Raw genomic sequence first — 27803 nt, forward strand, 5'->3', positions numbered from 1 at the left:
TTGCCTTAAGAAAGCCCTAAAAGGCTTTCCTAAGTTCAAAATTAACAATCCATTAAAAACTGATATAATTGATTGATTTATATATTTAAAAACAGAATTTTATTTGAATATGTTTTACATTTTTTCATCATATTAGTACTTTATAAAAATTAAAATTGAGCTTGGAATTGGAAGGAGGGAGTCGACTGTAGTTGTCTGTCTCAATTTTTGAGATCACGTCCCAAATTCTTTAGAAAAGGTCAATTAATTAATTATGACACTAAAATTCTACAGGTCAGTTTTTTAAAGTCAGTTTTAGGAGCATCGCCTACATAACGCCCCTCACAAACCCCCTACTTTTTGGAGGCATCAGCCACCTAGGCCTGTGCCTGGTCTATTGACAAAATTAAAAAACAACCAAAATCTAAAAAACATGAAAATATAATTCAACCCTCCATAAATTAAAAAAAAAAAAAAAACATTTTTCTTCACACCTGAACCTGGCCTCTTCTTCTTTCCTTCTGGCAAGTACTTTTTCATAGTCTACAAAATCCAACAATGATTTTGGCGTCACATTATTTCTCTCCTCAAAGTTTTTTCTCTTCAAAAACAGCTCATTTTCTTTCTGTTGAAAAGCAAAACTAAAATTACAAGATGCCGATAAATCTGAAGAAAACAAATTTCACAATTTTTTCCTGAGCTACCAAGAATACTGCAATGATAATTTAGCAAAGCTGAAAAAAAAAAAAAAAAAAAAAAAAAAAAAAAAAAAAAAAAAAAAAGACCGTCACAACAAATTTTCTGAAAGAGCAGAAAACACGCATTTACAGTTAACTCTTGATTATCCAATGGGGTGTTGGCAACCGCAGATAGGGGTATTCACGCAAAATTGGCAAACTATATAAAAACGATGATAGTGCATTCAATAGCAATTGCAAAATATCAATAACAATTGCATACATTTGAACTAAGCTAAAACAATAACAGTGTATGTAAAAAATGCATGTAAAAGCTAAAAAACTCACTGAATTTTTTTTTTTTTTTTGAAAGTCTAAAAGATGGAGGATAATGGGGCTCACAAATGGGGGCTCACGAATGATGGGGAGTTTATTATAGTCATAAAATCCATCAAAAAAATCATTCTGTGAAAAATTGAATGAAGTTGATCTAATTCTATAATTCTTTGAGCTAGATTAAAGCTAGTTTTAAATTCACAAGTACTAAATATCATGTAAAACATTTTTTGAGAAAAGGGCAAAAAAACTCAGATAGTACAATGAAAAAAGTTTGCTGACTAGATGCTTCATTATTTAGAGATTATTTCACAGAAAATTCTAAAAGGGCTAATAATTTCAGGAAAAGGTTCATTAAATGAAGAAATTTGCAAATCAGATTCCACTCATTTAATAACAGGGTTTGGTATAGCCACGAGAAACACGTAATTTTCCTGAATAGGGTCACCAAAAAAAAAAAAAAACCACCTTAGTTTTAAAACCTTAGTTTTAGTAAAAGTATGACACTGACATATGTTCATTAATTAAAATTGGATTTACATTCTGAAGTTTTTATCATTTTTGTAAAAATAATTTCAAATCAATTAATGTTTACTTAAAAATACACCACCAGCTCAGTTATTCCATCTGAGGGCTGCAGTTTCGTGATTTTTAGCACTCATCAGCCCGGAATAGGAATCACATGAGCTGGAGGCAAAAAACCTCTTAAGGGAGCCAAGAGAGCCAAACAAACTGGTAGCTAATGTCGAATTAGCACACCAGATGAGTGACAGCAGCAACGGTGTGGTTCAACTCAAAGATTGATGGCAAAGCATGGTATTTTTGTAACTTACTACAAAACAATTAATGCTTATTTTCCATAAATTAAGCAAATTCATGAGAAACATGTTGTCGCTTCAGAGCAACAGTAAGACATTTACTCATATCCTACTGCTACCCAGGGGCCATGTTATATCAAATTATGCATTAAAAAATAAATTTAAAAAACCCCTTTTGTGAAAATACTTAAAATTGAATTAGTTGAAAAAAAGAAATCATTTTTCTGATGCAGTAAGAAAAATCCGAACAAAACATAAATGTGAAAAAGAAGCCAAGTTCGGTTGAAATGAGGTGCGGGAAAGACGGTGTCACCAACAAAAAAAGTTCAGATCTAAACAGTTACCAAGTTCCATAGCAGTTCCTCACAGTAGTTGGATTTTCCCATGTTCTTCAATTTTTTACTTTCTTTGATACTGGATTTAAAATGTGGCAAGTTGGAAAAAAAAAAAAAAAAGTCATGACTAAAACTTGCAGCAAGTTTAAAATCCATTATCAAAGCAAGTAAAAAATTGTTTTCTAAATGAATTGAAGAACATGGGAAAATCCAACTTCTGTGAGGAACCGCTATGGAACTTGGTCACTGTTTAGATCTGAACTTTTTTTGTCGGTGACACCGTCTTTCCCACACCTAATTTCAACCAAACTTGGCTTCTTTTTCACATTTATGTTTTGTTGGGATATCATTATTTTTTGAAAAGCTTAATCAAAGGTTATTTATGTTCTAATTTAGACAGTTATAAATGCAAAAGCGTATATTGCAAATATATGATTTCCTTTTTTTTTCCTGCTGTTACGGTCACTGGTTTGCGGTTTCTTTTTATTAGAAGTTTTCAAGATATTTTGATAATTGGGGACTTGGCACGATCGCCAATTTTGAGCAATAATCATCTGTTTTCCAATTTATCAACAAGGCCAATGTACACTAGCTCTTGGTCTTTGGCTTCCTCAAATTTGTTGACAATTAGGAAAATTGCTTAGACTCATCTCAAAATCTGTCTGGAGTTTCTTTATTGTTCGCGGGGATTATCATAACATAGATCGTAAAATATGCGGAATTTGCGAAAATATTTCTCAATTGTTGAAATTTTTGCTCCTGCAGTAAAATTTTGCATTTAATTGAGATCTAAAGTTTTTATAAAATTTTAAAGCCGGTTATTTTTGATTTTAAAGGCTTATTTCTAGATTTGCAATTTTAATTATTTGATGGATCATTTTTCATTTTAGCGGAACTTAAAGTATTGTTTCAAGCCCCATTTTGGTTAGAAATTAAATTGTTAATTTAAAACTTCAACAACCTTGTTTTGCCAACGTTTGACGAGCCCATTTGTTTTGATTTATTTGGCGAAGTATTTTGCAACTGCGCGGTGAAGTGCCATGATGCTCATAAAAAAATAGCGTAGTTTTTTTTTTGCTGTTTTAATGTAGTTTTTTGACTTTTTAGATTTTTCCCTTTACATATGCATGAAAATCTATCTTTATGCCAAATTTCAAGTATGTGAAACACTTGGAAGTTCATAAACATTTTGATGAGTGAGTGAGTCAGTGTAAAAAATGACACTTTTCAGATCTTAATAATTCCATATTTATAAGAGATACATGCATGAAATTTAGGATTATAGGTCTGCTAGGCAGCTCTATTAGACATACAAAATTTCAAGCACGTAGATTTAATAATTTTTGAGAAATGAGGGAGTCAAAAGTAGCTTGAAATGGCTCGTGTAAGATACACACCGGCAGATGTATCGCCTGATCCGAACTTGGCTGACACACAGCCGTGTGTCTAAATATTATTATTTGGACTGACAAATTATAAATAACAATGATACACATGTAAAGGTTTTGCAAATAAACAAATTTACACAAATACACTCACACATCTGCTGCATATTCACACACACTTTCACAAAATAAAATTTTTTTGCAATTTAAGCGTGAATTAAGTTGAATATAACTAAGTTTGTGATGATCTCTCTATACGCTATGCCCAGCTGCTCTAATAATATCACATTCAGAAGCAGTAGTTAAGTCTTTAATATGCACTCAAATTAAAAGTTTATTTTCTAGAAAAAAGCACATTCAGGATTATATGGTTAGTTGATTAACTATCAATCATCAAAACCTAAGGTTCGTATAAAAAAGCTCATGGTGCAATTGAGAATATTTCATGCCTCTGATTAAGAATTGAAAAGTTTCCACAGATTCCGAACTTTTCTGAATGCTCACCTTTTGAAGAAAAGCATTGTACTCAGCTCTGCGTTCTTCTGCAAGTTGTTTCTTCTTGGCTTCTCTGTCACTGTGAATGACCAGGGTACCAGGATCTTCATCCTTAAATATGGAATGGATAACACTGTTTGAAGGTGGCTAAAAAGATAAAAGGATTGATAAAAATCATCTTTATACAGTTTTTTGATGGCATTTTAAATTAAATAAAAAATTTCCTTCTATGAGCAAATTTTAACACCTAGAAGAGTTTTTACTTTAATACTGTTGAACCTCGTTATCACGTCACCTTTGGGACTGCCTACAAAGTGTTGTCATCTTTGGAACAATGTCTTTACCATAATAGTTTAAAATTTCATATTCAAACATTAGTTTAAAATAAACTGAGATTTAATAAACTAGTTAGTATTTTGATGGTTTTAATTAGCTTCCGTTAAGGTAGTTTGAAAGATTGGTAAACAAGTTAAAATCATAAGAAATTCTTTTTTTTTTCTTTAATGTTATTCTAAAATACTCTTTACTAAGAGGTTGCTTAGTTTTTGAATAACATTTCTAACACTCGTCCTTTCCCCAAAGTTGATTTTTAAGTGAAAAAAAGTTTCCTGCAATCATCAGCCAGCAAGAAACAAATTAAAGAACTCTTCACTTTGTGCCACAATCTGGATAGGCTAACACATAATCCCCACCGCTGAAAAATGGACAAAAGCTTCCCAATCCTTTTCTCTACTTTAAGGCTGTTTGTTCCTTGTCAATCTAATGAGGGGTTCTTATTTTTTTCTCTCATGGGAGAAGCTTACAATAACCAACTACCGCTGAAGGTAGCTATGGTCTCTCTCTTCTCCTTCTCTTGCCTTGCAATCCGGAGCCACTTAAAATTAAGATTATATGCCATAAGTTTAGGACTTTGAAAGACTGACTCAATATCCAGAGTGTTGGACACATTTCCTGTGGAATCATCAGCTGAATAAGCTTTCGGATAAAAATTGAGCCTGGAAATTTACAAAGCACCCTTTCTTACATGTACATAATAAGAGACCTATCTCCCGCCCCCAACACACACCAGAAACAGTAGATGTATATGTCAGCATAAAGAAATTTACTTACTAAAAAATTGATGTTATCCAGTGCTTTCATAGATGAACCCTAAAGGATATTTAAAAAAAATTCTTAATGACATACAATAAGCAATTTTTACACCAAACATTAGTCAAAATGAGATAATGCAATAGCACTTTGACTGGCCTCAGATATGTTACTTGATTTAGACAAACTTTTGGAAACCCAGAATTTAAAAATAGTCTCCGTTTTAGTCCATTGCGGCAAGTTTTTAAGCTACATAGGGATCAAAGCAACCAGTTTTTGGGCAGTTTTCAAAAGGTGGGAACAAAAAAGTTAACTTCGAGAAATTCCAAAAATTTTTAAATTTGACATCAATTTTGCTTTTATTCTATAGTATGCATACCTAGAACACAATATATGAACATGAAAAGACAGCAGGTACTTGTAAAAATTGTTAATTAGCAAATTAAATCAGCAGTCTGTAGGTAACAGATTTTGGACATTGTTGTCCTGTAGGTAACGGATTTTGGACATCATCCTAATATAAGTCTCACCATTTTTGACAATTGTTAATCTGATTTTTAACTTTTCCAATGAAAATTTTATTTACTACTTTTTGAATTTTGCAATTTAATAATAAAGAGGATATTAATGAAGTACTTGAATGGCTATTCATACTGCTCTTTACATATAATAAAGTTTTGGAATGATTTTGAAAAAGTTGATGAAAGGTAAAAAAATGCTTCAAATTAAAAATAATACAAATGTAAAAAGTGACATCAGTTTTAATAATGAATATTTTTTCTAATGTCATAAGGATTAAAACGATGTCTAAAAAAAAATATTGAAAAAAGAAATTCGTATTTCTATTTGGAGATTGTTAAATTATGTTTCCAAAAAAAAGGAGAGAAAAAAAAATTCTAAAATAATAAAAGCGGGGGATAAAAATTGCTAGTGCAGGTGATAAAGTCGCCAAAACTGGTGCAGCTGACGATAAACTACATTTGTGAAACTGGAATTCCCCTCTGGTAACATTTAGCTTATCGCATACTGTGTTGTCGCCAACGGAGATTTGCTTGGCGCTTTTAGCGCAAAATGGCTTTTGATCATAACCAGCCATGTTAGTACTGTAATTGTTCAATGTGTAAAATATTAATTATCTAAATACCAATGGATTAAAGAAGATAACATTATAATAACCTTTTTTATTGAGGTTAGAAGACAGTGGATCATCAAAAATTATGAATAAACGGACAGAATTATCGGCGTCAAGATTGTAACGCCATTTGGACATCTCACATGTATGTAAGGATCTCGGCTGGTCTAGGGGTATTCTTCACATAACAAAGCATAATGAAGGCATCGTACACTAATAAACATTTAATAATTGACAGCACAAGACGAATACAGGAACATAGAACAAGAAACATTAAAACATCGAGAACAACACATCTTCCACCACACTTCCCATCATTCCTTCTCAATCCGCCAAAACTGGTCGCGTCACGCACAATCTCACTCCGCGCGTAGGAATACACAAGAGTTCGAGTTCTTTAATAAAGTGTCTTAGAAAATAATACATCACCACACTCGTCCATCCTGATTATTCACGTCCTCGTGAACTGGTAAAATTTCGGTGAGAGAAAAAAAATTAAATGTTCTAGTTTCTTGGAAAGAGGTAAAAAAAAAAAGGTCTGCAAATCCTTTGGAGTCGAGCTGGCATCAAGTCGTTGCTCCTCCATCGTCGTCAGCATCATCATCGTTGTCGTAATCTTCATTACGGTAGTCATCAGCATCGTTGTCGTCATCATGGTAGTCATCATCATCGTTGTCGTCATCATGGTAGTCATCATCATCAGGTGGAGTTAATTTGGAAAGAATTACAAGTTTTATGAGCATAGTCGGTCGTTTCCGTGGGTGAAAATGGAGTCGGATCTGCCTTGCATTTCGAAGAATTCGAAAAAGATCTCTTATCAGTTGTTTTCTTTTCACAATCTTTACTAACATGGCCAAAGCCTGAACAAAAAAAACAACGTTTTCCTTTGTTTTTTGTTGGACAGTCATACTGCAGGTGGGAATCATTTCCACAAAGAAAACAAAATTTGTTCATCTTTCTTTCGTTATGTTCGTTATATCTGGCTCCTAGTGAATTTTTTTCCGATCGAGTTGAAACTGGAAAAGGTTTAAACGCTGTATTTTTTCTCGAATGTGCATCAGCAGACATTTCAGAATATATCTTCAGCTTATTTCGAAAGTCATGAATATTCAAGCAATTATACAAAACACTTTTATTAAATGGCGTATCATCTATTCCGTTTATTATATAATGCATTAATGACGAATCATCAATATTAGCCGTCGAACCAATCTGACGCATCTTAAAAAAATATTCTTCGACACTTTCATTATAACGCATTTTTCTGTTCGAAAGCAATTTGTGTACTTCAGCCGGACAACGACTGTCGGAGAATTCCGCAAGCAATAATTTTTTTAACGTCTGCCAAGACGTTGGCAAAATTTCGCTATCAATGAAAAGTTTTGCTTTTCCTACTAGTAATCGTTTAGAAAATAACAAAGCTTGCAAATCACTGAGATGTAGAAGTAGGATCGCTTCTTCAACGGAATCTATCCAAATGTTGACGTCAGACATTGCGTCGCCATTGAAACGTTTAACTAGAGTTTCGAAATCAGAAAATGTAACGTACGGTAATGCGGTGTTTGGATTATCAACATTTGTTATTATATTTGTTTCGTTTTCGTTAGGATATTCGGTTTCAGTTTGCACTGTAGCAGTTGCAGCGCCTTTAGGTTTTTGATCTCTCTTTTTGGACTTCATTTCTTCCACACCACGTCTGTATGCTTTCGAAATAAGGAATTGAAAATTGTGAAAAGAGTCACTCACCGCTTAAAGTTGAAGGAACAGCTACACGTTGAAACCTTCAAAGGGGCGAGGTTTCGGAATCAAAGGTCGTGCCCCCATTTGTAAGGATCTCGGCTGGTCTAGGGGTATTCTTCACATAACAAAGCATAATGAAGGCATCGTACACTAATAAACATTTAATAATTGACAGCACAAGACGAATACAGGAACATAGAACAAGAAACATTAAAACATCGAGAACAACACATCTTCCACCACACTTCCCATCATTCCTTCTCAATCCGCCAAAACTGGTCGCGTCACGCACAATCTCACTCCGCGCGTAGGAATACACAAGAGTTCGAGTTCTTAATAAAGTGTCTTAGAAAATAATACATCACCACATGTATGTTTAAGAAAAATTATTTTTCTTCTAAGATACTGCAGAAAAGCTTATGGAAATACTTTTAAACAATTAAAAATTGATTCTGAGGATCGATAAATACCTTTAAAGCGAAAACATCATATACTTATTTCTCAAATAATAGCATTGTAAAGATCGTAACTTTTGGACATGCATCAAATTTCAAACTTACTTTTTTCTAAAATCGTTTACAAAGTAAATAATCTGTCTTTACTTTTGTTATTTGTGTAAAATATTAACAAAAAATTATTCAGTGTAAGATTCATACCTTTAATTTTTTTTTTTTTTTTTGAAACGTATGGAAATTATTAAAAAAATTTTTTTTTAATGGTACATTTCCTCAATTAACGTTTTGGTATGTCCAAAATTTAGCAAAGTGCTAAATTTTGGAGTGCCTTTTAGCAAAGAAAATATTTTTTTAAGGGCATTTGAAAAGCATTTTTTCCATAATTTATGTCAATTCTTGTCTCTATACAGTATTATAATTTAACTCAAAAATTTTTGAGTTAATTAAAATGAAAGTTATTTGGTGCTGAAGCTTCAAAGTTGAGGTCTGTGTTTGCTCCCACCTTTTGAGAACTGCCCTTTTAAAAGACAGGATATCTTCAAAAAATATAGGATAAAAAAAGCAACAATCATTAAATTTTGAATAAACACAACATAAAAAAATTACTTTTTTGTGGTTACTGATGAACACATTCCTTATCGATCTTTTAATTTTATGTCGGGACTATAGAATGAATGAAATAATATTTTGGAAAAGAAATATTATTTCAGTTTAAAAAGGTTTTTTTTCTTCAGACAATAGGAGAGCAGTAGAGCTTCCTGTTTAGACACACAAGGTTTAGAGAAATATCCAAACATGAAATAAGAAAAGTAGTTCTATTTTTGAAATCAGCCTGCCTATTTTACTCTTAAACAATTTTAAAATTCTGCTCGCTAGAAATTATGTTAAAATATGTTCCTTGTGCAATTTCGACAGGATTTTACTTGAAGCTTCAATGTTAGTGTCTATATTTCAAATCACAGGCTAAGATTTCTAATCATATCAGGAAAGCTAATTTTGGCACACATACGTAATGTGGTCTTTGAATTCTCTACTTTTATACAGGAAAATCATTTACGTACAATGTTTTTTAAAGCAATGCACGGTATGTCGAATATAAAAGTTTTTTTTTGACCCAACTTTACAGCTTGAAGATATTATTGCAATTTAACAACATAAGTGAAACTTTTTGTGACAAAGAAAGTTCTTTTTTTTTCAAGTAAGATAAAATTTAACCAAAAAGTGTTGAGTGCTAGCAGACAACACACATTTCCCAGCTGCACCTACCTACCTTAATTTATTTTTTCAATTTTTGCATTCAATGACATTTTTATAGAAACTCACTCTGCTATTGTTCATGTTCATATCTTCTGTTACTGATATTTTAAAAATATTCGTTAAAATTTATTCATGTGAGTCTTAAAAATGGAAGGAAAAAAAAAAGAATGAAAAATGCACTTTTAAAAAAAAATATTTAAACAACATATATAATGCATGAAATACACCGCCAGCTCAGTCATTTCCAGCTGAGGACTGCAGTTTCGTGCTTATTAGCACTTATGTAATTTACTGAATATAAACATTAGGGTGTCCCAAAAAAATGAAAGTCGTTTTTTTTAAACGCATACCCTCTTATTTTTTTCCTTTTATGTCAAAACCGTTGTAAAAAAAGTTTCATGCAATTTGAAGCAGGGTAACCCGTGCCGACTTGCGCCTAAAGGCCTAAACGTGTAAATAGCACGTGTATTCATAAGCAAGCGAACGCTGGCGACGCGATACTTTGCGAAGCTCAAAACAACTGTAAATAGTGCACAGAAAACAAATGAAAACAGAAAAACATATGTTTGGGGAGGGGGGGGGGGACTTATCCGTAGCAATTTGCAAACCGTCAAACATGTCAGTACGAATACATTCCGGTCAGCGATCGCAGTATAGTCCTTCCATAGGGAACGAAACATGGCAGTGGAATTGCAAAGTTTGAAAAAAGAGATATTTTTAATAGGAGGCAAACTACGGGCTTGCAAACTTCCCTCTAACAGACAAGTTCTGTCTGTTTTGTTTTAAACCATTCGAGAAGTAAAATTTAACCATCAGTGAAAGTGCAAATCTTGCTATTCGGGAATGCATCATCTTTTGGGAAAAGGCACGCATTCCCACCAAATCGTTGCCAAATTGTGTGAGTAAACTTAAAAACCTAAATCAAATTTGGAGAGACTTAAAAAAAATTGAAAAGACACTGCAAGTAGTATTCAGGCAGCGCCAACAAGAATTTTAGAGTAATTTAAACAATTTATTCAATATTGCACATGCTGATGCTTTTCAGTTAATCAAAATAGAGGAAGATGGGATTTTCTTGCAACTCCAAACAGAGCCAGGCGACGTGGTCACTTTAGGTGGAGTGGATAAAAAAACTTGCCGACAAAGAGGAAAGGGCTCGACTTGGAACTGTCAAAGAAGAAAACAGGTGCATTAAATACGATTCCACTTCAACATCCGCGGAATTGTATGAGCATGTACGAAAAGATTCCTGTTAGAGCTCTAGTGAAAATATTAATTCAGAAAATTTCCCTGAAACATATAAATTAGTACCTGGAACAAGTTTATCAGAACCTGGAACAAGTATATTAGAACCTGGAACAAGTATTCCAGAACCTGGAACAAGTATTCCAGAACCTGGAACAAGTATTCCAGAACCTGGAACAAGTATTATCAGAACCTGGAACAAGTAAATATGTAATGAGGAGCGATTTTCTTACTCCAAAGTCAGTTGCTGCATTGGACAGGTGTCCAAGTATACGAGATTATGTGTTTATTCTTGAAGCTACTATTGACGCACTTGGGTGTAACATTGATGAATGTCCCATAGGTAAATCTTCAATTCAAAGAATTCGAAGCGAAAAGCGGAAGGAGCACGAGGAAAGAAGAAAAATTGGTTTTCAGTACGAGGTACCATTTGTTGTGAATTTACCTTGGGATATGAAACTGTTGCCTGCTTTGAGTGCTCAAAAATCAAAAGAAGATCGCTTATCTATAGTTATTTTATATGGATGTGACGGAACAACTCATTGCTGAGTCTAAACTGGATAATTCCACAGGAAAAGAACAAACAAAGGCTGTTTAAAAGGCAGTTTTAGATTGGAATCTCGAAGACAAAGTTAAAACTATCTGTTGTGATACTACAGCTTCCAGAACAGGTCCTTTAAATGGTTCTTGCGCTATTCTTGAGCAAAAATTTGATAGAGAAATGCTTTCCTTTGCTTGCCGCCGTCATATATATGAACTGATCTATCCCACTAAAATACAGTGCTATGGAGGAGCTGCGGAGTTGTTCCGAACTGTACCCTAACTTGGAAAATTTACTTGACTTTTACCGCGCTAAACTTACTAATATGACTATCAAGAGTTGATAAAGTTGCCTATCATATTTTTAGGTGGAGATACAGAAAAAAAATTTGAAATAAGACCAACGGGAGCCATGTACAAAGCTCGATGGATGGCTCGAGCGATTTACTCCCTAAAACTATTACTATTTCATTTAGTTCACAACTAAAATTAGATACGAAGGAAAATGAAGCATTGTTTGATGTCTGCTTGTTTGTAGTGACAATATACGTGAAACCATGACTTCAATGCATTTTGGCAGTCAAAGCACCCAACAAAGATTTGTGCTTTTTGATAAAAGTGTACGAAAATGTGGACCCAATTATCTCAAAAGCTGCTCTACAAAAATTCATCCAGCTTTTATGGTATGGTCAATATTTCATTCCTTGATGTGAAAAAGGCTGTCTCAATGCTTAGAGCAGTAAACGATGCAGCTGAAAGAGCTATAAAAATGATGCAGGACTTTCATGGTTTGCTAACAGCTGATGAGGAACAAAAACAATATGTGTTACGTTGCGTTCAAGAGCAGCGGAAGCTCTATCCTGACTGCAAAAAGCAAACCTTGAATTAAAAATACTAGTCTAATATTATTGTAAATATCTGCTTTAAATAAATTGATGTCGCATGTAGTTATGCAGTTAGCAATCTTTCCACTGTAGTCGCCGTACAGGATTTCAGGTCCAACTTTGACCTCAAGTCGGCACGGGTTCCCGTTATTTAATTGCAATGAAACTTTTTTCTCATGTTTCTGGGGTGAAATGGAAAAAAAATTGGAGGGTATGCCTATTCGATTTCACAGATTTTTTTTTCGCCATTATATCTTGGGACACCCTAATAAACATATATAAATGCATTACAATTATGTTGGGATGTGACCATACACTAAATTTACTGAAAAGAATTTCAATAACATGAAAACTACAATGATAGCAGACTTAATAGGCTTAATTTGTATAGCCTGGAGCAAAGGAGAGTCGGAGGGGGCATGATTCAGTTGTTTAAATTTATCAAAATAAAAGATATTAACAGGTTAAATTTTTGCACGGAAAGCAGGACGAGGGGTCATTGTTTTAAGCTATTCAAATCTCAGGCTAACCTGGAAATTAGGAAAAACTACTACTTTAGTAGGGTTGTGGGCACTTGGAACAAGTTACCAGAAGAGGCGGTAATGAGCAAGGGGTGGATAGCTTTAAGAGGGTCATTGATCTTCATTGGGGACTTATAAAACTGACTAGGACCAGCCTAGCTGGCCCCATAGCCTGTTGCTGGTCGTCACTTTTGTATTTGTATTTGAAAGCTATGAAAACAGTTCTTATATATATAGAAATAGAAAATTAAAACCTACACACAATTTGAAGAAATGTGTAACTCTTGATCCTTTGAATTTGTTGTCTGACTTTTGCAGATTTTAACCAGTGGAAGGTTAAAGCTCTGCTCTGTTACAAATTTACTAAAGCTTGAAACAAATGGTTAATACTTAGTTACTTATTTCATGAGACCAAAAAAAAAAAAAAATCAATAAAGGACAATTACTTTAATTCTGGTGTGCTTCAGTAGCTGTGTTTCAGGTGCACAGAAATGTAGAACAAAAAATATGCTTCAACATAATTGCTCTTAAACAAATGAAAACAAAGCTAAATATGAGTATCAAGTAATGTTTCACTTGGAAATGTTACATCCATACCTTGCTTTATTCTTTAGTGATGAAACAATGTAAATTCACATTGAAATACAAGAGAACTAATAAAACTTTTTAACACTCAATAAAAGTGCAACATTTGACAAAAAACAAAATTTAATTTAAGAAAAAGGGGAAAATTACACAGGGTCATCTAAACATCAATTTTGAGATAATTTCAAAAGTGAAGAAAAACATTAAGTAAATTCAAGAGTTAAAGAAAAAGTACAATTTTTTGCAAACAATATCATGACTACTAAAAGTGAATATTTTAAAGTAATTTAATACTTAGAAGTATTCTGCCATGTGCAGGTAAACGGCAGAAATGAGTTTTCGAGATAGTCGAAGAAATGTGTGGTGGATTCAATGCTAACAATAGGAAAATGTTGGAAGTTGACTTTTTCGCGCTTTTTCTTCAGCGGAAACGAAATATGCGAGCTTGTATAATAAATATAAAGTACAATAGATGACAAAAATTAAAAAAAAAAGGTAAAATTTAGTTACTGCCCTTTACCTGCTCTTCTCTCCTTTACGTATCTGCTCCTTCAATCATTGTAATAAGATCTGTTGCCAAGGCATAAAATTTTAGGGCATGTAGAGTTACAAGAAGGCCAATAGAATAATGGTTAGCTAATCTGAATTGAATGAAGAAGTCAAGATGCCTGACATATCTAAAATTTATGGGAAATATCTATTTTTGCAATCAAAAAAGAATTAATACTATAGGTACTCTGTAGTCTCACCTTTCTGCTTTGTTGTAGATGCCTTTCAGTTGGAGGAAAAATAAAATGGTTCCTTTGGCAGCAAAATGTAAACAAATGAGAATGTTTATAAACAGAACTCAATAAACATCACCATGACAACTAGCGTTCTCAACACATAAATAAAGACCTTTTCAGGGATGAATAACAATGTATTTATTGGTGGAAAAAATAACTGTATCCAATGACCAAATGATATGGGGGGGGGAGAACATTTTAAATAAAATATTTTTAGGAAAGAAAATAAAATCTATGAACATAAAATTCAGGACCTTTGTTTGAAGTATAAAACTACATTACACAATTTGGAAAAAAAAAAAAAAACCACTCACAAATGACAAGATCAAAATCTTGCATGTTTTTGTCCTCAAGATGCTACAGGGTCAGAAGCAATCTTACTGAAGGGGGGGGGGGGATTAAAAGGTGCAAAATATGTTAATGTACAAAGCTTAAAAATTTGAAAAAAAGTATCCAGAACTGTATTTAACTATTTCAGATGAAGTTTATAACATAATTACTTTGGGATCACAGGGGGACAAAGTAGTCCTGGAGGAATTGCTCTGCATCTGTGGAATGAATAAGAGAAAACCAGAAAAACAGCAAGGCGACTAACTGGATGAGAATAAGACAAAGACACTAAACTACCTTAATTCCAGGCCAGTCATTTAGGAGGGTCAGAGGAAGACCCCCCCTCCCCCCCCATTATTTTGGGAGGATAGGTGGGTTGAGGCCCCTGTCTTTGAAATATTAATGTTTCACATAAAAGTTGACACATTTTTTGTTGTTTAGCAATACAATTTGCATTGAGTATACACATCCTCCACAGAAAAATCAAAAATGTCAGGCCTGTTTGATTCTTTGTTTCTAGAAGCAGAAAATGTATTGCTGAGATTAGAACCTAAGACTTTCTGATTTTTAATCAAATGCATTACCATTAAGTCACATGTTGCAGAATGATTGTTATTTCATTTATTTATTGAAAATGTGAACAATAATACTGCCGTGCTAAGTACAAGAGTTATATCTGCACTTTTTATCAAAATTGAGTTACAGTACCAGATGCTTCTTTGCCACATACCATCTTAAGAAGGATATTAATGTATTGGAAAGGGTTCAAAGGAGGGCTACAAGGCAAATAAATGAACTTTCTCATTTAGACTATGATTCCAGGCTTAGAAGGCTAAAAATGTACAGTCTTGAGCAAAGAAGAGACCGAGGGGACAGATTCAGATGTTTAAATTTATTAAAATGAAAGATGTTAAGGGGCTGAAGTTTAGCACTGAAAACAAGACAAGGGGTCATTGTTTTAAGCTATTTAAATCTCAGGCTAACATGGATATTAGGAAAAATTATTATTATAGCAGGGTAGTGGAACCTTGGAACAGCGTACCGGAAGAGGTGGTAATGAGCAAGGTAGTAGACAGTTTTAAGGGGGCCATTGATCTTCACTGAAGATTGTAAATTGACTAGGGCCAGTCTAGCTGGGCCCAGAGCCTGTTGCTGGTCGTCACTTTTGTATTTGTATATTTCACCTAAATATACTATATTTAATGGTCATTTGTCAATGGGAAATATTTTTTCAAAAAATTCTGAAAAGTTGCATCTGAATCAACCACAAAAATTGCTGCAGAAGTAGTATTTTGTTCTCCTTAATGTACATGGATAGCAGTAGTACAAAAATGCCTTTTTTCTACTAGCTCAAATCCCCCCAATTTTTAACTCTAAAAGGGGAGTTTTACTAAAGTTTAAAATTTTTAATTTGTATTAAAACAGCTGCCCAGTCACATTTTGGTAAAAGATTTAAATTCATTTTTGACTGTGCAAACACGTATTTTTTTTTTTTTTGCCCTAAGTAGGTGTTGTAAACCCACCCACTACAAAAAAAAAAAACCTTTTAAAACATTTTTTTTCTTTTGGTTTAAACCCACTTATGGTGCTTTTTCTTTATAATTCAAAAATCTCAATGACTCATGCTAGAAAGGGTTAAGGGATCGAACAAATGTTGCATTAGTCTGTTTTTAAAGAAGAATAAAAATGTGTATGATTTTCAGCAGAGCTCAACCTGTATGATAAATCAACTAATGCATTTATTTTGCTGAAAATGATTATTAAAGTAAAAATAAAAACTACTCACTGTAGCCAAACTTTTTTCAAAGACAGCCAACAGATCTGAAAACTTTTTATGACGCTCCTCGAGTTCTTTCTTTTCTTCTTCCAGCTCTAACCTCCAAGAGTCTGTGAATTCTTCGATCTGGCGGATATTTTCGGACACTAAGTTGGAGGAAAAAAATCTTTAAGTTAATATCAATTACTTTTATGACAAGGCTTATTAGAAAGTAAGTAATGTATCCACTAAATACATTTTCAATGCCATATTTTACTTTTTTTTTTTTTAATTTTTATCTGAGGTACTCAATTTTTCTCCTCTACACCTGTCAAGATTTAAACTACAATTACATAATTAACTATTAACATAAAACTTGATAATATTTAACCCACTTAACGTGATTTGTTTGTGTATTTAAATGACTAAAAAAACACGCTACGATTACCTATTTTATTTTTGTAATTCACAATAACTATGTTTGTTATGTGGTGGGGGTAGCGCTTATCCACCTGATTTAACAGTACTAGACCAGGTCAACAAGTCCAAAAATGTTCAAAAGGTCTAAGAACAAGAGAGAGAGAGGGTTTTCAGAAACTCCCTCTAAGGAGAGCCCCAAGCATTAAATAAAGAATGGCAGTGGTGCACACAAGTGGAGGGTCCAGGGGGTCCGGACCCCTCCCACCTTCCTTGAGTTTTTTTGAATTGACTATAATTCTATATACAAATACAAAAGTGACGACCAGCAACAGGCTCTGGGCCCAGCTAGACTGGTCCTAGTCAATTTACAATCCCCAGTGAAGATCAATGGCCCTCTTAAAATTGTCTACTCCTTTGCTCATTACCACCTCTTCCAGTAAGCCGTTCCAAGGTTCCACTACCCTGCTAAAATAATAATTTTTCCTAATATCCATGTTAGCCTGAGATTTAAATAGCTTAAAAACAATGACCCCTTGTCCTGTTTTCAGTGCTAAACTTTAGTCCCGTAACATCTTTCGTTTTAATAAACCTAAACAGCTGAATCATGTCCCCTCGGTCTCTTCTTTGCTCAAGACTGTACATTTTTAGCCTTCTAAGCCTGGAATCATAGTCTAAGTGAGAAAGTCCATTTATTAGCCTTGTAGCTCACCTTTGAACCCTTTCCAATACATTAATGTCTTTCTTAAGATAAGGAGACCAAAACTGAACAGCATACTCCAAATGGGGTCTTACCAAACTTCTATATAAGGGCAGAAGAACTTATTTAGATTTATTTGAATAAAATCTATTGATAAACCTAAGCATAGGAGAGAGAGAAGTAAAATAATTTCAAGCAAATGCAACAATAATTTTAGATTTAATAAACAAAAACATAAAATTAATTTTCTCTCTTTCTTCCCCTGAAAAATCGAAATGTATGTCAACATGAATTGTTCTGTAATGATGATTTTGCTTTGCTGTACTTTAAGTATTTGTTTTTAATAAATTTATTTCATTAACTAATGCTAAGTAGTGTTTCATTTTTAAAATTTTTTAAAAATATTTTTCGTTAAAACGATCGATAAAATCAAAAGAATATGTTGGGATGCATGTTAGAGTATGACATGAGAAGGGTCCTTCGATCCTAGAAAAATTAATGAAAAATTCTTGTATGCACCACTGAAGTATACGAATGACATTTTGCCACTGGCACGTTTGGAACACATGGTAACCTTTACTACCATGTTCAAAGCAGACACTTTAAGTGTCCATTTGTAAAGTGCGAGAGAGCAGTCTGCCTCTGCCTGCTCCAATGAACTGGTGGGCAGGGCAACAGAAAATTTTTTTAACAGTCAGCGAGGCAGACAAAAAAAGACCCCTAAAAACAGTCTGCAATATGGAAAGACACTGGATTGATTGTAAAATCTAAATTGGCACCAAGAAATGCTTAAAAATAAGAAACGAAAGCCAAACATAACTGCAAGCAGATTATTCCACAGAAAATACTTACATATCTTTGCTCGCTGAAAATGTAAGATTTTTTTTCTTAAAAAGAAAAAAGTTTTTTCTCTTCTCAACTTAGAAGTAGTCAACCGACTTCCTCAAGAATCTGTGCGTTAGGATGTTTCTACTATTATGCTGGAGGGCACCACCTGGGTTTTTTCTAAAGTATCCAGAGTTACGGTCAGTTCTTCCATCTTAAAATATTGTTTTCAGATATTTGTGTAGGAGAACTGACATCACAGTGAATTAAGTTCATGAAAGCTAAATTATTGAGGGAAAAAAATATGTCTATAATATTAAATCAGGGGTCTGGCCAGAGGATATTTGTGTCCATTAACGGATCCTTCACAAAAACCGGATCAACCAAAACGGACCTTTCACAAAATCCCGATCAACCAAAATGGACCCTTCACAAAATTCTGATAAACAAGAACGGATCTTTCACAAATATTTTATTGAAAGAGCAAATCTGAAAGCAAAATAACGCATATTTCCATGAATAAAACCAATAATTTTTGGAACCTTTTTCAAAGTCAAATTAGAAGGATCAGCTTATACAAAATCTGCTAATTTTGAAAAGAAAGAAAAAGCGGCACTCTTGTGATGCTCCTGCAAGCAATAAGTAATTGCTATTGCCAAATAAATATAATGTGTTGTTGTTTGTTTCTTGGAAAGAAATTAACAGCTGAAAATAAGTTTGGTTTTAAATAATTTTGTTTGTTTTATCACAGCTAATTAGCAGCGGTGTTGCTGTAAAGTTTTCTGAAAAGGTGTTGGTAAGTTGGTAAGCACTTTTCTCCCCACTCATTCAATAAACAATAATAATAATAATATATGAACTTAGAACTGCAAAGAGATAGTAAGGGTGAGGAAAAAATATGATCCCTTCAGATAGGATTACCAACTTCAAAATTATAGTCACTTAGCATCTGGCATCTGGCGTTAAACCTTTATACTTAATTGATTAGAAAATATTCTCATCATTTTACCAGCTTGTCAATCCGATGTTTGACTTATTTTAGGAGAAAATTATATGGGTTTGATTTTTCAACAACTTTGATTCTGACAAGGATGATTAACTTTAAATAAACTCTTTTATTTATTCTTTTTTTTTTCTTTAGACGTCTACATTTTGAAAAATGCAATCTTTCAACTTCCGATATAAGAATCATATTTTGTTCTTTTTTTTCAAGCTAACTTCGCTTTATTAGGATGCAAATAATTGAAAAGTCTCTTTTTCTTATAAGAACGCTCATTTCAAGTTTTTAAAGCAAAATTCCATTTTCTTTTACAAGTCAAAAATTAAAATGCTGAATCGATGGTTTATTTTATTTATTTATTTTTTTTGCTTCAACTGGGCTCTCAGATATTAATGATATGTTTATCATAGGACTCTAAAATGCAATTTTAAAATAATTTTTATCAAAAATATTTCTTTTACAAGCCGTTTTTATACTTCTGATACCTTCACTTTGAGAATTGCGATCTCTTTGCATCCGCTATGGGAATCCGATTTTTTGAATTTTTGATGTTTAGTACGCTTTGTTAAGAGGTAAACAAATGAAATCTCTTCTTATTTTTGTTAAAATCACGGAAATCATAGGTTTTAAACGAAATTCTGTGCTTTTTAAGAGTGTCTTGGGTCAAAAAGGTAAATTCTGAACTGTTGTCTGATTTTTTTTTTGCAATTATTATAAATACTGTACAAAAATATTTCTAGTATAATTTAACGTAATGTAGAATGGTTGAGAAATATTGATACATGAGAGAGCGATGCAACTGCCCCCCGCCAAATACTAGAAAAACACCCCAGAATGATATTCTCAACATAGAAGAGGAAAACACTCAACTTTAAGTTTAAATGATGCAGTTTGTGCCATATCTAAATTCTAAAATTTCTTTTTAACAAAAAAAAAAAAAAAATTCCCGAATTTATTTGATTTTTTTACAAAATTATTTGATTTTTTACAAAAAAACGAACCCGGTGAAAAATCTTGGACAGACCCCCTGTAAATATTATCTTCTGCTTTTTTCGTGAAAAAACAGTGTCTACTTTTAACCTTTTTTAGACAATTTCTTTCAAACTGGATGTTCTTTGTACTTGTTATTATTTCTGTATATTATTGGAATATTACTTAATTTTGAATACTTAGACATGATAATTTGAATAATTTCAACTCTTTAATTTCTTACACTAAACTATGGATTCATTTAGAATATGTTTTGCATTTTCATTTTGTTTAATAACTAGGAGGTTTTTTTTCTTGATAGCATACAATTTTTTAAGAGTAACTTGTATTTAATGCTACAATTGTGCACATTTCTTACTGAAAAAGTTATTAATTTTTTTATCCTTGCTTCATGTATCATGTACAACTTTGAAACTATAGTGTTTATTAGTGTTCTTTTTGTATAATATTTAGTGTGAATAAAAAAATCTGAAGGGACTAAGCAAAATTAGGACTTTTCAGATGATGTCTTTTAAAAATATTATACAGTATATACAGTGGGGTAGCTACATTTTCTGCCGCCCCGGGCGGTTCCTCAATTTGCTGCCCTTCTTATGGGAAATAGCTAATAAAGATCCAAAAGTATTTAGCAATAATAAGATTTTAATAAAGAAGAAAAGAATTTTTTACATATTTTTCTTGCGGAAGGAAACAAGGCACCCCCGAAAAATTTCAAAAGTTAAATCAATTCGGAATTTTAGACAATTTTTAGTAATGCTAATTGAAAAGAGGCTTGGAGCTCCCTCCAGATTTTTTTTTTAAAAATTAAAATCAGTTTAAATTTTTTTTTCGGTGACGTCAGGGGTTGGAACTTCTCAAGAAAATTTTCCGAAATTGAAGTGTTAAAAAAGCAGTTTTAGGCTATCTTTTGAAATGTGAAGATATTGGGGAAGGTTCAGGGATGCTGTCCCTTAAAGTTTTTCAACTAAACTGAAAAACACGTAAGTGCAAGCTGTATCTAGTGGTGTAAGGACTTTCCCTAACTCCAACAAAGACTCCTTTTCCTTCCGAAATATTTTCAAACTGGAAATCAATTTTAGGCTATCTTTGATGACGTTAATGAAAACAGAGAAGGTCTGGAGCTCTCTGGAAATTTTTTTGATGCCAATGTTTCAAAAACGCAATTATAGGCTATCTTTGGTGGCCTAAGCAGAAAGCCAAATATTTCCAAAAATGTTGGGAATCAGATGGCTCTCCCGTCTCCCCTTCAAACTTTTTGAAAATGACGTCCTACCAACGCTACTTTAGGCGTTGTTTGACGGACTACGTTATGAGAGAGAGTTCAGAGGGGAGTTTCCCACCCGAAATCTTTTTCAAAAACTGCTGCTCACTCATTTTAAGCTCTTCATCACTGAGAAAAAAAAAAAAAAGGTTTTACAGGCTTCCCTGAGAAATTTTTAAAAACAAAATTTGGAGCCAACTGTGATGACGTTAGGTGATTTTGTGCACATTTGTCCCTACCTTAGAATTTTTCTGAAATTGAAGCTTCAAAATCACAACTTTAAGCTAATTTTGGAGACATTGGATGAGATTGGGATTTTAAAGTTCGAAATTGATGTCCAAAATACACATTTTAGACTCTTTAATGATCGCGTTGCAGGAAGGGTCAGGGCTTGACCATTGAGAAGTGAAAATGGAGGGAGTGAAGCTTTCGTTCGTGAATCGAAGAACCCAAGGCACGTGATAGATTTTAAAGCAAAACATTGGAAGAAATGAGGTTTCTTTCACTTGTTTCACGCAAAAACGTGCCAACCATTCGCCGTTGTCAAACCACGTGATTTGGAGTCTGTGGGTCAGCTTTTGCTAAGCCAATGAATGGACCTTGCTTTTCTCCATTTACGAATTCCTGCTCCAAGGGCTTGACATCATTTTACTAATTAAATACCTTATATTAAACAGGGGTCTGTCCAGGATTTTTCACAGGGTCCGTTTTTTGTGAAAAATCAAATAATTTTGTGAAAAATGAATTAATTTTGTGAAAAATCAAATATTTTTGCAAAAAAAAAAAAAAATTATTTTTTTTTTTGTTTAAAACGAAATTTTACAATTTAGAGATGGCACAAACTGCATCAATTAAACTTAAAGTTGAGTCTTTTACTCTTCTATGTCGAAAAAAATCATTCTGGAGTGTTTATCTGATATTTGGCGGGGGTGGGGGGGGCATCGCTCTCTCAAGTATCAATATTTATCTAAAATTCTACATTATGTTAAATTATACTAGAAATATTTCTGTACAGTATTTAAAATAACTGTAAACAAAAAAATAAATAAATAAATAAAATAAAATTCAGAATAGGGTTCAGCATTTAACTTTTTTACCCAAGACACTCTTAAAAAGCACAGAACTTCGTTTAAAACTTATAAATTCCGTGATTTTAACAAAAAATAAAAAGATATTTTAATTGTTTACCTCTTAACAAAGTGTAATAAACATCAAAAATTCGAAAAATCGGATTCCCATAAGCGGATGCAAAGAGATCGCAATTCTCAAAGTGAAGGCATCAAAAGTATAAAAACGGCTTGTAAAAGAAATATTTTTGATAAAATTATTTTAAAATTGCATTTTAGAGTCCTATGATAAACATTTCATTAATATCTGTGGACACAGTTGACGCAAAAAAAAAAAAAAATAATAATAATAATAAAAATAAATAAAATAAAATAAACCATCTATTCAGCATTTAAATTTTTGACTCATAACAGAAAAATTGAATTTTGCTTTAAAAACTTGAAATGAGAGTTCCAACAGAAATAAAGAGACTTTTCATTTATTTGCATCCTAATTAGTGATGTAAAATACCCGGGTATTTATTTTTAGGGGTAAATACCCAGGGTATATACCCCGGGTAAATACCCAAAATGGGTAAATACCCAGGTATTTATTTCAAAAAATTTATATTCAACTAAAATACTTTTCTGTATGTATTCCATTATGTATATATACAATGAACCATATACAAAACAATAAAGTTTTGCCTAAAAATTGTATTTGGATCACATATTTAAAGAATTATTGTGCGAAACAGCTTAGCAATCTAATATGATATTCACATTAAATGTGTTGGATATGTCTAATCAATGTTGATAGCCAGATGTCAGATATAAAAAGTCATTCTACAAGAAGAAAAAAGCTTAACTGGTTACAAAAAAAAGCAAACATCATTTTTTAAGGTCCCTAGTCTTTTATAACCCAATAATATGTCCCTGCATGACATCAAAATGTAACGAAGTGTCGCTCAATTTTTAATTACTATTTATTTACCTATATCTTATGCAGAAATTTCCTCCAAACTTAGTTCAATTGTTCAGGTGTATTCTGTATCACACATATATATATTACACACACACATAATATACATAAACATTTAAAATTTTTAATCTTTTATTTTAGGGTTTATGTTCAAAAAAGAATATATTCACCTTTTAATACTACCTAAATTTTTTTTGCAAAATGCGCAATTACTAGGGGATTTACCCTGCCGTCGGATAAATACCCAAGAAAATATTTACCTTCCCACCCTACAGGGGAGCAAATGCAAATGAGCAAGGCAACAGAAAAGAAAATTTCGCTTTTTTTTTTTGCTTTATTAATGTGAAAACTGGTTTCTATATTTTCCATGTTATCACTTAAATATCAGTAAAATAAATAAACACCATAGTGTCTTAATAACTTCTCAGTTTATTCTTCTAAACATCCCTCATGCTTCGCTTTTTTTTCATTTTGGATATGACTAAAATAGATTGTGATTTTGAAATCCTGAAGTTCATAATGAATTGCTAATACTTCTCCAATTATGACATTGAAAAGAAAGATTCTTTGGTTCACGATATGTTTCTTTCATGAATGCATCAAGTCTTTCAATAAAAAATATGATAAACTGTGTAATACATATGTATATATATCAGTTTTACCAATTTGTTCATATTTAGATTTTTTTTAAAAAAAATCATTCACTTTTCTGCATTTTTTTATAAAATACCCAGTTTTTGGGTATTTACCCAGGCTTGGGTAAATACCCAGGGTAAATACCCAAAAAATATGTACCTACCCGCTGGGTAGTTACCCGATCCACATCACTATGTCCTAATAAAGCGAAGTTAGCTTGGAAAAAGAACAAAATATGATTCTCATATGGGATGTTAAAAGATTGCATTTTTCAAAATGTAGACATCTAAAGAAAAAAAAAAACGGTAATTAAAAGCGTTTATTTAAAGTTAATCATCCTTGTTAGCATCGAAAAATCAAAACTCATATAATTTTCTCCCAAAATAACAATTAAACATCGCACCGCACCGCAAAAACGCAAATATTGACAAGCTGGTAAAATGATAAGAATATTTTCTAATCAAATCATTATAAAGGTTCAACGCCAAGGACGCTAAGTGGCGATAATTTTGAAGTTGGTAACCCTATTTGAAGAGATCATATTTTTTCCCCACCCTTACTATCTATCCCTTTGCAGTTCTAAGTTCATTTCGCAGATATATATTATTATTGTTTATTAAATCATGAGCGGGGAGAAAAGTGCTTACCAATGCCTTTTCAGAAAAGTTTACTACAACACCGCTGCTAATTGCTGCTAATTAGCTGTGATAAAACAAACAACCATTATATTTATTTGGCAGTAGCAATTACTTATCACTTGCAGGAGCATCGCAAGAGTGCCGTGCCGATTTTTTTTTTTTTTTCAAAATTAGCCGCCGATTTTTTATTTTTTTTTCAAAATTAGCCGGTTTAGTATAAGCTGATCCCTCTAATTTGACTTCAAAATAGGCTCCAAAAATTATCGGTTTACACACAGAACTATGGTTTATACACTGAAATATGCGTTATTTTGCTTTTGCTCTTTCAATAAACAATTTGTGAAAGATCCGATCTTGTTTATCATAATTTTGTGAAGGGTCCGTTTTGTTTGTTTGGGATTTTGTGAAAGGTCCGTTTTGGTTGATCGGATTTTTGTGAAGGGTCCGTTAACGGACCCAAATATCCTCTGGCCAGACCCCTGTTAAAATGAATAACTAAGTGCGAAACTCATAGTTTAAGGAAATTTGTTGATAGAAAACAGTAATACGAGCAATTATTATTTGAGTTCTAAAAAAGTGTTTTTATAAAATGAACCTAAAATTCACTGCCTCAATGAAAATTTTGTAATCAATGACCAATAAAAGCAATTGTTAAAACAGATAATGACGTCCCGAAAATGAGCAAGAAATCGTTCATCATTGAGACCTCTCTTTCACTACTTTTGTTGTCACATTCCATTAAAAAAAAGTTTTTTTTTCTCCTTTTTTTTAATTCCGTGGTTTCCAAGGAATTTTCTTAAAATCAAGTGGCAGCTTCATCATGTTATGAAATTTATTGTTCATCCACAATAGTTAACCTTAACAGTAAAAAAAAAAAAAACTGGGTTCCTTGACTATGTAGCTTCAGACAAAGGAAGAGAAAAAAACAAACAATAGTACTGAGATGTCCACAAGAAAAACACGCCTTTTTGTATCAGAGTAATTTTATTATCATAGCTGTAACAAAACGTTACAATTCGATTTCTTTTTTTCGCTTCAGTAATGGATCAAAAGCATGATTTCCTTATTGGAGAAATGCGTTGAATTTTTCCGCATCAAAACTGAATTTGCCGCCCTCTTAAAACTGCTGCCCGGGGCCGACCGCTCCCTCCCCAGCTACGCCACTGAGTATATAGTACTATGGGGTTCAAATTGGCGCCTTTTGGTTGTTTTCTTGCTTCTTTTCGACCACTCAGTCAGGACCTGCTTGTGGCACCAAAATGACAAGGCTGACTGCCAATTTTTGTGACATGTCACGAAATGTTGGCTGTGTGTTGGTATCTTCAAAAGAAAGAAAAAAGGCTGCTTCTTTGCAGAAGAGGAGTAGATCTGATTTTTGTCATTTAGCAGTGATTGCTAGAAATCAATTTTAACAACCCCTGATTGAAAAATTTATCTGACAGTCAATTAGCCGATGAGAAATCTAAACTGTTAATCTAATCACAAACTTTTCCTTTAATGGGAATATCCTACATATTATGTTGAAGACCACGTCTAAGAAGTGCTTCTGTTCTGATGGGCAGTAGTATAAAAAAGCAATTATTTTATGTAATTTGTACATCAGGTCCTGATTAATGTACATAGTCTAGAAGGTTGGTGCGTCACAAAATAGGGTTAATTTCTTTTTTTCCTCATTTTTAGAAACTACTTTGAAAATATACATAATTTGTTGCGGGAAAGGCGTCTGAATTTTACCCTGGTCGGTCCCTGATTCATATAATCTTCAACCATGAACTTAGACAGTTTCTAATATTCCCAAGTTCATCTTAAAACACCTATCTTTATTTATACAGTAACCCCTCGTTATATCGCGCTTTTCGGGGGACAAAGAAAAAGAGCGATATATCCGAAAGCGCGATATAACGGAAGTCTTCAAAAATAGTTATAAATCCAATACACAAGTAAATTAGCATTCGTTCTTTTTGACATGATTTTCTAATGGTTTCGATGTAGTTCACGAATGTACTATCACACCTATTAAAATTTAAACAAGATTGAAATTTAAGTAAATTTTCAGTGTCAGAAAGTTGAAAACATGAAATGGCGAATAAAGACGATCTTTCTGAGCTGCCTCGAGACAAGAGTGAGCATTCCAATACCCTCTTATTCAAAATAGACTTTCTAATCCGTTTGACTTGCTGTAGAAAGGATGTGAAAAGTAAAAGTAACCACATTGTTTACAAAAAACTCTTTTGCCCGTCTGGATCGTTCTTCCTTTCGTAATATTTCTTAATGCTTTAATGTTTCGGGAGACAGAAGAAAAGAGCGATATATCCGAATGAGCAATATAACGAGGCGCGATATAACGAGGGGCTACTGTATATTTTTATAGAGCAATTGTTTCAGTTTTATTTAAGAAAATATATGAGAGATTAATAACATACCAGACATGTCTATCAAGAACACCTTTCATTTGTGTCAGAGTAGCTCAATATTCCACAGTAGTCTTTCTTTTTCCAGCAAGTTCGATGGCCGAGAACACCAACCATACTCTTTGAACGAAATTAAAACTCACCAATTGGTCCGATTAATTCATGAACATCCATTGTTTTCTCTTAAGGCACCTTGAAGAAAAATATTGACTTCAGAAAAGTTAAGTGAAGTATAAGTCTCAAATTAAACGATGATTTTTAAAACACTAAACAGATGATAAATTCACTCATGACTGAACAAAATGTTTTACCCCGAAAAGCTAGCTCAAGTTCTGTTCAAGAATATGACGATTTAAAAGCTCTTACAATTAAATTGTACAAGGAAACACACTTCACAACATAAATATAAACAAAACTGCCAACAGAAAGGAGGGTCACCGAACCAAAGAAGAAGTAGCATTGGCGGGATTTTCGTCCAATCGAATTCTTAGAAAACACCGCGCAAAAGCCTGCAGATTGAGGGAGACCATGATACGCATTTCTTTTAAGATTT

At 32.9% G+C, this 27803-nt stretch overlaps 1 protein-coding gene across 1 annotated transcript; it reads right to left on the minus strand.

Moving 5' to 3' along the window:
* Positions 1-348: 348 nt before the first annotated feature.
* On the minus strand, positions 349-27666 carry LOC129216830 (uncharacterized). Its single transcript, XM_054851047.1, has 7 exons — positions 27562-27666; positions 27263-27442; positions 16375-16511; positions 5136-5174; positions 4035-4172; positions 474-604; positions 349-373 (listed from the first exon to the last, which is right to left on the minus strand). The coding sequence occupies exons 2-7, from the start codon at positions 27267-27269 to the stop codon at positions 349-351; spliced, it is 477 nt and encodes a 158-aa protein (XP_054707022.1). The 5' UTR covers positions 27270-27442; positions 27562-27666.
* Between the last annotated feature and the right edge of the window lie 137 nt (positions 27667-27803).

This window comes from Uloborus diversus, chromosome 2 (genome assembly GCF_026930045.1).
Source record: "Uloborus diversus isolate 005 chromosome 2, Udiv.v.3.1, whole genome shotgun sequence".
Taxonomy (NCBI): Eukaryota; Metazoa; Arthropoda; class Arachnida; order Araneae; family Uloboridae; genus Uloborus; species Uloborus diversus.

Excerpts from the sequence above, each read along its gene's own strand:
- LOC129216830 (XM_054851047.1), bottom strand. Across the intron at positions 605-4,034 it reads ACAATGCTTTTCTTCAAAAG|AAAGAAAATGAGCTGTTTTT; the intron begins GTGAGCATTCAG and ends GCTTTTCAACAG. Across the intron at positions 374-473 it reads GAAGAAGAGGCCAGGTTCAG|ACCAGGCACAGGCCTAGGTG; the intron begins GTGTGAAGAAAA and ends TTTTGTCAATAG.